Source organism: Onychomys torridus, unplaced genomic scaffold (assembly GCF_903995425.1).
Source record: "Onychomys torridus unplaced genomic scaffold, mOncTor1.1, whole genome shotgun sequence".
NCBI classification, from domain to species: Eukaryota; Metazoa; Chordata; class Mammalia; order Rodentia; family Cricetidae; genus Onychomys; species Onychomys torridus.
Window position 1 is genome coordinate 1 of NW_023411365.1, and position 10,970 is coordinate 10,970.

At 44.1% G+C, this 10,970-nt stretch overlaps 1 protein-coding gene across 1 annotated transcript; it reads right to left on the bottom strand.

Moving 5' to 3' along the window:
* Positions 1-5: 5 nt before the first annotated feature.
* On the bottom strand, positions 6-10,591 carry Golgb1 (golgin B1; the record flags this gene model as incomplete). Its single annotated transcript, XM_036175788.1, has 4 exons — positions 6-438; positions 1,261-6,389; positions 8,384-8,457; positions 10,477-10,591. Coding segments are annotated over 4 exons (5,751 nt in total), but the record flags the coding sequence as incomplete, so codon positions are not given.
* Positions 10,592-10,970: the final 379 nt, after the last annotated feature.

The window sequence follows — 10,970 nt, forward strand, 5'->3', positions numbered from 1 at the left end:
TTCAGGCAAACTGCTACTTGGATAGCCTCATCCTTGCCAGAAAGCAGGCTTATAATCTTCTGCTCCTTAGTGTTGATTTCATCATGCAACCTTCCGGTCAGCTCTCTGGAGGCCTTTAGATCAGTCTCGAGTTTTTCATGACTGACTTTACAATTCTGGATATCAGCTTCTTGCTGCTTTATGATCCCTTCCAAATTGTCTTTATGTTGTCTACATTTTTCTAGGGAGTTATTTAAGTCAGTTGACTGGTCTTTGAGGTTCTTCAGTTCCGACTCCAGCTTAGCTAACTCATTCAAAGAATTGTGGTATAGCTGTTGAGTCTCTTCTAACTGGGACACAAGCCTTTTGTTTTCCCCTTGCAGGGTCTCACAAAATTTCTGTTGATCCTGGAGCTCTGTCTGGGCCTTGGACTCCCAAATTTCCTTGTCATGTTCAAGCCTAGGGGGTGGGGGCGGGAAGGAAAAGAGGGAGAGAAGGAGAGATTACCTATAAGACATATACCTAACTGATCTACAAATCAGTCAACATTCGTTGTTGAAGGTTTTAAGAGACAGCTTAGTTCTCTGCATCTACACATGTACTAACAAGATCCACCACAGAGGAAAATAACATACAAGCACATCTCAGAGCTCTGAATCATGAAACTGTGTTCTTATTTTAGTGATCCGTTTTTGAGACACTGAACAGTAAATCAGCCCAGCCCCAACTGTCTCATTCTACCTGCTCCAGACAAGCTAATGGTGGGTTTCTTTAAAGCCATAATCCTGGCAAAAGACACAGTAAAGAAACAAAAAGGGAGACACAGTAAGGGTACGGGGCGCTGTCACTTCCTGAGCTTGGACAGTGATATTCATGAGTGTGCGGAAGTCATTTCTAGCCGACATATAGAGCAGAGAGGCAGAGAGCAGACCACTTAGGTCACCAAAGCTATCCTTTGGGAGTAAGCTGGTAGAAATCTAGGCAAAGGCAGTCAGGTTGTCAAGAAATCCAGAAACAAAAATGAAGAGAAACTTGGGCCATCTCTTAATAGAGATATGGGAGAAAACACATCAGTGGCTTTATGTTAATGATTTTAGGATAATATAAATTATAACAAGTTACAAAAATGGCAAAAAATGCCAGAAGGTAAAGAGGATATACATTCTTAGGGAATTTAAAATAAAAACCGGTTCTGTAATCCTAATCAAATAAATAAAAACAATTTAGAGACTTTCTTTGCCTTCCCAACTCTCTCTGGAGGGAAAACGGTTCCCTGCTCACCTGGAGATACTGATCTTCAGTTCTTCTGTATGGATGGTCATTTGTCGAAGCTGGTCCTTTAGAGTAATGCAGTTTTCCTCTTTGAGTCTGATCTCTTCTTCTTTGATTTGAATGGCGTCGTCAAATTTCCGCTCCCATTTCTTGGCTTCATCGATCACCCTATCACGATCATCCTGGAGGGATGACATGCCCTTAGTAAAGGCTGCGAGCTGGGCCACTGTGCTGTCCAGGCCTTCCTGCAGCTGCTGCATGTCCTGGTCTTTCCTAGACAGTGTGACCTGCATCTCTGCAAGCATCTCTTCCATGTGGGCCTTCTCCCCCTGCAAAGCATCCAGTTTTTCCTGCATGTTCTTTTTCTCTTTCAGGTGGTTTTCCTCTGCCTGCTCCAGTCTTCGCACCAGATCGTCATCTTTCTGCTTCATCTGGCTTTTCATGGCTTCTTTGTTGGACTGAAGTTCCCTTTTCAATTTGAGGTTGTCCGCTAGCACTCTCGCGGCTTCGCTCTGTGTGTCATCGAGCAGTACTTTGATGTCAGATAATTCTCCTTGTGCCTGTTTGTGGTGCTCAAGGGCTTGTGCCAGATTTCCTTTGGTCGCATCCAAATCCTTTTGGGATTCTGTCTGAACAAACTCCAGAGCCTTAACTGTCTTCTCTAGAGCACTGATCCTCTCCTGGTACCAGATGCAGTCCCTCTGCAGCTGCTTGACCTCATGCTGCTTTTCTTTCAACAGCTCCTGGAGCTCCTTTGCATGGCTCTTATTGCCAGGTTCTTTCTGGGCCCCTTGTATCTTCTCTAAGTACTCCTTTCCTATTTCTGACTCCACCTTCCTTTGTTCCTTGACCAGCTGCTGTTTTTCTTCCTCTAAGTCACTCATGCACTTTTTAAGGTTCTGCATTTCGGATTCTAGTTGCTTGTTTTTAATGTGGGCATCTGTAACATCCTGATAGTAATTCCCAATGCTCCCATTAAGTTCTGCCAGCTGATTCATAAGCCTCTCTTCTAAGTCATCTTTTTCTTCCTCTGCCATCTCTTTCAGCTTGGTAACTCTGGAAAGTTCTTCTTGAATTTGCTGATTTAATGTGTTTATTTTGGCGACTTCTTCTTCAAGTAGTTTTAATTCACCATCCTTTGCCGATATTTGATTCAGGAGGGCATTTTTCTCATTTTCTAGTGTCAGGTTAAGCTCCCTGTCGCTCTGTTTCTCCACCTCTAACTCAGCAATTCTTCCCTTAAGCTGATCAAGCTGCTGGAGGTAGTTACTGATGTCATCCTGGGAGCTGAAAGTCTCACTAATGCCAGGATTGGCGTTGTTCACTGACAGAATACCTTCCGAATCGTCAAGCTGAACACCCACACTCTGACAATCTTGCTCTTGAGACTCGCCCACCATAGCTTGCGTGACCTCTTCAGTGACATCCTTTGGTTCATCTGATTTCTCAGTGACCTCCAGGCTAGCTTGTTTCAGTACACTGTCTTCTACCTGATGCTTCAGATCTCGCATCTCTGCACTCAAAATGTCTCTCTCTGCCATTAAAGCCTCAAACTCCTTAGAAAGGGTTTTGTACTCCAACGTGACCTTTTCCAGTGACTCCTTCAGGCTGGAGTTGGAAGACAGAAGAGCTTCCATGCTTTCTTTGGCACTCCCTACAGGCTGGGCCTCGGCTCTGAGCCGCTCCTTTTCTTCCTCCAGCTCAAGGATCTTCTGTTGTTTAGACTTAGCAAACTTTCTCATCTTTTCTCTCATTTCTGCCATCTCTTGTTCTGCATCTTGCAGCTGCTTCTCCGTCTCCCTCTTGTCTGTCTCCAGGCTTCGCAGCTTTCCATACATCTCCTGCTTCTCTTGCCGTACGCCTTCCAGCACGTGTCGAATCCTCTCGGCCTCGTTGCTCACATTCTCGTAGGACTGCAGAAGAACTTCATACTCATTCTGCAGCTCCTTGTGCTTCGCCTGCCATTCGATGCTCTCTGCAGTACTTGAACATTTCACACTCTCCAGCTCCTTCATCAGCGCTTCCTTGTCTTCAGTAAGACCCTCCAGAGCTAGTTTCAGGCTTTCACAAGAGCCACTAAGGCTCTGATTTTCGAGGAAGTGCCTGTCCATCTCTACAATGAGCTTGTCTCTTTCTTCCTGAAGAAGGGCTAACTTTCCTAGGAATGCATCTTTCTCTTCCTTTTGTATGGAAACCTGGCTTTCCACAGCCGCCAGAGACTTGATCAGGTGGTCCATGGCATCTGTGACTGAAAACAATTCCTCTTTCAGATGCTTGTTTTCCTTTAGAGCTTCCTTGCGGGAGATGAGAGCAGCCTGCAGTTTTTTCTGTATCTGTTGCTTGGCTTTGGTCTCCTCCGCAGCTTCCTCTGCCTTCTGCTTCAGCTCACACAGCTCCATCTGGAACTGCTTCAGTCTCTCTCCGTGCTCCTTGGCTTGCATTTCCAGCTGTGTGTGCAGAGCCTTGATTAAATGCTCCTGCTCCACCATCTCGGCCTGGACTTTGCTGAGGGTCTGGTCTTTCTCACCAAGCTGTCCAGAAAGGTAGCTGACTTCTTCTTGCTTCTGGCACATGTGCTTTTGCAGTTCATCGAGTTCAGGCTGTAATGTTTTCAGATGTTCCAGGCCAGCAAGTTGTACTTGGCTCCTTTCCAATTCCTGCTGCAGGCTCTCTGCGTGGGCCTCGACTTCATGGGATTCTGCTTTCAAATTCTGGATTTCTACATTTTGCTTACTTATCTGCTCTTGTAACAGAAGTACTTCTTCTGACTTTTTGGTCAGCTCACTTGCTGTGGAACTTACTTTCAATTCCAGCTCTTCTTTCTCGACCTCCACCTCTTTTAAATGGGCCTTCATCTGGGCAACGGTAGCCTGGAGAGCTTCTGCATCTCCAGGGTAAGAAGGCTGACTTGTGTGTACGTCAGACTCTGCAGCAGGCTGGGTGGGCTGCTGTTCTGTGTCTTCGAGTGAAACCTCTTTTAAACCTTGAGTGGGAAGACCGGGTTCCCACTGGTCAGTGCCTGGGAGCTTTCTGTCCACAGACTCCCTCACTTCGATCTGGAGCTGCCTTAGCTGGCCCCCAATGGTCTCCTTTTCCTTACTCTGATCATTAAACTGCTCCTGAAGGTGACTGTAAGCATCCTTCTGTTTCCCGAGCTTTTCCTCTGAAAGTCTCTCTCTCTCTTGTGCCTTTTTCAGAATTGCCTTATGGGAAGTTAAGACTTTTCGAAGCTTCTTTTCAAGTTGTTCCTTTTCATCTTCAAGTTCTGCTTTCTTCCCCTCTAGTTCTGGCTTCCAGTGCTCCCCATCACCTGCACTGGGCGGGCTGCTCACCACCGTCTCTTTTAGAGATGCTGCCGAGTCTCCATCCCCAGCATCCGTGGCTCCCATGGTCAATTTCTGAATAGTTGCTTGATGTGCAGTAATCTCTGCTTGAAGCAAATCTATTTGCTTTGACTTATCTTGCAAGTCCTGACTCATCTGTTGGACCACAGCCTGTAATTCTTCGGCTGCTGCTGTCTTGTCTTTCAAATCTCTCCTTACACGCTCCAGTTCTACTCCTTTCTTGGATATCGTCTCTTTTAAAGAAACTTCTAGTTCTCCACACTTAGAAGTTCCACCTTTTTCTGGTTCACCTTTGTTCTTGCTATCTTCCTCCAGCTTTCTCCTCTCACTAACCCCGAGTGCCATCTCTTGGCTAGATTCCTCTCTCACCTTGGCTAACTCCTCCTCCAGTGTACTGACTTTCTTTAGAAGTGCCTTTCGGTGAATAAGTGCGGCCTGGAGCTTCCTCTTCCTCTGCTCACTTTCCTTCTTCAGCAGCTCCAGCTCCTGCTGAAGCTCCTCTTTACTCAGGCCCGCTGGGCCTGACACATCCTGACTAGGACTTGAAACAAGCTCCTTTGCTTCTTCAGCTCTGGACAACAAATTGAGCTGCTCCTTCAGGGTCTTAATTTCAACCCCAAGAGAAAACTTCTCTTCATTAAGCTGAACCATTTTCTCTGTCATGCTGTAGCTGAGTTCTGTCACTTGCTGATCCTTCTCCTGGATGGTTTGCTGGAGTGTCTCTACTTCTCTCGCTTTCTCTAGTAAAAGTTGGTCCATTTTGGCTATTTCCAGTTCCTTCTGTGAAAGAGCCTGTAAAAGTACTTCCATCTTCTTTGAGATATCCTTCACATGCTCTGCCCCCTCGAGCACTTCAGCCTCCTTCTTCTGCAGCTGGCTTTCCAGGCTCTGTATCTGTGTGCCCCACTCAGAACACTTCAGCTGCACATCGTTCAGCTCCCTCTGCAAAGCTTCAACTTTGACATTCTTTGACATTACTTCTGTGTTTAGATTGTGGATCTGTTCCGTGAACAGGTTGTACTGAGTCTTCAGGCTTTCATAGTCCAGATCTCTTTGCTTTTGTGCCTCTGTGAGGCTGCTCTCCAATTCTCGGACCAGAGCCCTCATCTTAGCTAAGACACCAAGCACCTCCACCTGAGAAAGAAGCTGGTCTCTTTCCTCAGACACGGTGGTGAGCATGCTGTGGGCGTCCTCTGTATTCTTCTTGAATTCTTCGACAAGCTGGGTTAGGCTGCTAATTTCCTTAGCTTTCTCATCTAAAGTTTTCTCATAAATCTCTTCTGCCTTATGATGGCTTGTCTCAAGTTCCAGAATTTTTGCTTTGAGACTTTCCAATTCATCCTGGTGACACTGACAGGTATCTGGTGCAGAGGGGGACTTGTCCACACCATGCAGCTTTGTGGAGGTCAATCCCACTGCAGGGTCATTTGCAGGCCCTGTCTCAGATGTCGGATGCTGAGCTTCAGTGCTTGCCTGGTCCTCTTGTGCAGCCCCTGGCATGCAGCTCTCTTCATCTGGCACAAGGGGGATGCCTCCCACTGTCACGGAAGGTGGTCCTTCACTCCCTGTCAGCTTCACCTCCATCTGGTCAAGGACCTCAGGGCCCACATCAGGGCTCTTGCCCTGCAGCTGTGACTTAAGAAACGCCATTTCCTCCTGAGCTTCCTTCATTTCTGTTATTAAAACTGCTAGTTCCTTATGTTCCGGAGAAAATGTGTTCTCCAGGACATCTAGTCTGCTTTCTTCGGTAGAAGAATTGCTCTTGCTGACCACAGTAACACCAGCTGTGTTGACCTATTAAAAAGAAACAAAAGAAACACCAAGAAAGACCTTCATCAAATATTTCACACAGCATTTAAAAAAGCCACTACAAACAAGCTTTTCATGAATTTTCTAAAATTTGCGAACCTTTTGGTCCAAACTTCTTTTATATCACTAAACTACTAAAATTTGTAAAACTCTGCATCTCCCAAACTGTACATATAGGATTCAGTCAGCTCTATTTCAAGGTCTCTTTCTAGTCAAAAGGTCCAAGGAAACTTGGAATCCATTTTTTCTAGATATTTACCATACCAAAAAACAAAAACCAAACAAAGCAAAACAAAAAACAACAGCAACAACAAAAACAACAACAACAACAACAAAAAACAACTTCTAGGTTAAAACATCTAGCTATTTTCTTCTAAGAACTGCTTTTTAAAAAGCAGGAAATGAATTAAATACCTCATCGCACACCAAGGAGTAAGTTATGAGATTTCTTTTCCTAAACAATTTACTGCAACAAAAAAGTTAAGTAAAAGCGGCATCAATGCTGACAAGTAGACTACCCAACAAGTAGATGCAGATGAGTTAGTTACCAGAGTCCAAAAGCCCAAAACGAGCTCTGCTGATACCTGGGCATGCCATGATGGAGCTGTGTGGAAATATGAGACAAATTCTCATAGATGACTGTGTTAGGCTGCTCACCTCATGTCATCTCTACAGATGTTTGCTCAGGAAAGGAAGCTAGTGAGTCTCACGAGGGATTTAGTTAGTTTGGAGAGAAACCAAGGAAGAAATGGGACACTGACATCTGGTCCTCACATACACAAGCACAGGCACATGCATGCATGCACACACACACACACACACACACACACACACACACACAGTTGCACACACACAGGGCATGAGGAATGTGGGCGTGGCTCACTCGAAAAAGTTCTTGCTGAGCCAGCATGAGGGCCTCAGTTGGGATCCCCGGCACCCATGGAAATGTCAGGCATGCTAGTACCTGTCTATAACCACATCATTTTTATAAGTACTTTCTTAATAATTTGTAATTCTTTGCTCTCTGCATTATGAGGCCACAATTCATAGAGTTCTAAAATAGACTCGGTACTAAACACAGGGCAAACTCCTCTAGAACTTCTTGATGTCACATTTCATGTTTCCATCCCTACGGCTTGGCGAGTCTGATATGGTAAAATCATCCCTGCCACAGGGTTTAATTGTTCTATTACCCAAAGTGCTCTTCTTTCCTCTTTCATAACTATCTTTCACTCTCTTTCCTCACTCCCTACGGTATCAACAGAGTTCAGTTCACTTCATGACACAGAGTCAAGGCAGCCCCCAAGAAGGCAGAGCCCCCGAGAGCTTGCCTCTGTCCGGCCACTCCCACTCTCTTTTCTCCTTCTTCTCTCATTCTTTTCTAGTTCACCTCTGTGATCTCAAGGGACAAAACAGTGGGATTTTCTATGTAATTCCTGTGTTTCACAATCCCCTTTCCTAACCACGGTTTGTTATTTATTTTCTGCTTCTTTTGTTTCTCATTTTCTCACTAGACGGCCATCTTTCTTATTTGTGTTGATTTTTTTAAAGCTATGTTATAGCTTGTTTCCACTAGAAATCACTGGTAGGCCTTGAAGAGAATACTTCTAAGGATTCCCTTGGACAAACAAGACCCGCCATACCTTTCCCAGACCCTGCAACCTATCCCTTCATTGGCAAGCTACCCCACAAAATAAACCTCCCTTTTAACTATGTGGAGTGGCCTTAATAATGTCACCAATACTGGTGTTTACTGCCAGTAACAGAAAAGTAAGTCATACACAAGCACCCTATACTTGTAGTGTTTAGGACAAAGAATTCCAAATATTTTGAAGTGAATAAATGAAAAAGTCTAACCATTATGAATCTCTTCAATGCTATTTCACTCCAAGGGTAATATTTTCTGTCAGTACTCACAACCGTTGGAGTTACCCCCTCCTAATCTCGGTGCCACTGTGACTGTACCAGTGATCACTTACCTCACAGACTGCACCATCAGTCTCCCCTGCTCTATTCTGAGCCTCCAGAAGAGTAATTCGAGAAGATAGTTTTTCTGAAAGTCAAAAAGTAGTATCTTTAGACAATATATGTGGAGCATTTGAAAAAACAGTGATGTAGTTGGACCAAGGCTACTTGAGAGACACAAAATAATGAAGAGGGAAGAAATAAGCAAAGTAGTTTGAGGCTGAAAGCACCAAAAGAATATGAGAAATCTGACATAACAGAACTCAGTAAGATAATGACTATGAGAGAATATTCTAAACAGTGAAAGGTTTGAAAGGCCACAGATGCAAAGACATGTGAAGTGGAACAGTTACTTCTATGGTATAGTCTGGAACTGTACTGTCTTAGTTTACCCACAATCCTACTGTTTGAATTGTGGATTTTTGCACAATTGCACTTTCAATGTTCTTAGTGTTCTTTAACAGACTTTCAGACTTTAAAGCTGAGCACTAAATATGAGCTATGCAATCTCAACAACCAAATGAAGAAACAAGATGACATGATGTGAAGAGGTTACACAGTATGGACAGGTGGGATCAGAATCCAGGTCTTAACTCTAGCATAGGATAGCAATGCCCTGGAAGAGAAAACCATTTAACACTAACCTCCGGGAAGCTTACATTCTTTCTGATAAATACCCTACAGAAAGAAAGTATGGTTTCTATCCAGCCTCTCAAAGTCTTCACATGACCTTCGCATGTTTTGGCTCCTACTTACCCTCTGACCTCGTGCAGCACCATTTCTTTTACTCTACTACACAAACTCAGCACTTCTTTCTGTTCTGCAAACACACCAGTTCATCCACACATCACATTTCTTCTGCTCTTTTCCCTGACTAAATGTTCTTTGCATGACTACCCCGCCTTTAGTCATTCAAATGTCAGGTTCCGGACAGACCTGTCCTGACCTCTCACTCTGCCTTTCTCTTGGCTGAGATGAACTTGCAGTACCCTACTTCACTTTTACCCTAGTAGCTATTGCTCTAGAATGTTCTTTTTTGTTATACAAGTTGATGGCCTGTCCTGCAGTCTAACATGTTCATAGCTGAATCCTCAGTAAGTAGAAATAGAGCCTGGCTCCAAAGAAAGGGGGAAAATTCCTGAACCAAATGAGTGCAAGACAGTGTATATAGTATGCTCAGACATCTCAAACCCCGAGAAAGGGGTATTAGCTGTAGAAATGGCAGTGCACAAAGTGAGAGGAAAAGAACATGATAGCAATGCAAAGGTCATTTATGATAGCAGATGCAAAAGCCAGGGAAGAACACTCCAAGGCCAATGACCCCTGAGGACAGAAAATGGACTTTACACAACTATAAAGCATGTGAACAGAAAAGGGACTGCTTTTGAAATGGTGAAATGATCAAGTATTAAAAAGTACTTTAGTGGGTGAAACAGTAAGTTGAATTGTGGCTTTACTGGCAATGGTAGGAATATTTTTAATACTTATGCACCATGCACAATTTCCAGGTAGGAGTTAATGTAAAACTAGAAATGGTTACACAGAAACATCTGATGTAGTTTATAAAGGTTACTTGGTGTCCACTCTCACTCCCAAATGATACAGCACGGCAGTTAGATGCTCTAGAGCAGAGGTTCTCAACATGTGGCTCACAACCCCTTTGTAGGAGGTTGAATGACCCCCTCACAGGGGTTTCTTAAGACCACTGGAAAACATTGATATTTATATTATGATTCATAACAGTAGCAAAGTACCGATTACTCTTACCTCATTCCCTCCCTCATTTTGTCTATTAGAAAAGTCAACATCTTAGTAAAGTCCAATATGGGCCATGCTTCCTGGAAGATATTGTTGCCATTCCCAAATGAATATAAACTGTCAGAAGGGCTGCAGCATTTTATAGTACTCATCTTAAAATGTAACCCTGAGATAAGCACCAGGACTGTGCCCAGCCACTTAGTACACACTGTTACTTCCTTTTTGACAACCGCCAGCTCTGCTACCTGAGATCCTTAGAGCACTGTCAGAAGAGCTGCATGGATATAGTGCTAAGAGCAGAGACACTTCCGGGGGAAGAAGGCACAATTAGGGTTTTATTTATACATACCCTTCTCAGCTTGCAGCTCCTCCAGCTCTACGGAACTAGGGAGCGAGGATTTCTTTTCACTCTCTAGCTCCACCACTCTCTTCTGCAAAGAGGCAGTATTCTCTGCCGTGACTGCCTAGAGTATAGAAAGACAACAAATGAATGATTGCCCAGTGAAAGCTCTGACACTGATGCCCAGAGGGCCTCTAGCACTTGTATCATCTGGAAGTTCTCCAGCCATGAGGCTGCTTTAGAAACACCCGTCTGCCTGGTGAATCTTTGGAGAATATTTTAATTCTGAAGATAGAAAAAGAAATAAAATATACCCCATGAGCTTCCAGGTCATTGGATTTTGAATCCAGCATTAAAGCCCGGGTTACATAGATAGAAATCCCAAGTCAACTGTGTGTAAAAGAATGTTTTAAAAGTTCACAAGCAACACCTTAGATTAGGTTAAAGCCAGCAAGCCCCAGGCCTGGAGGAAAATGAACACAAACGAGATTTCTCAGGAATCG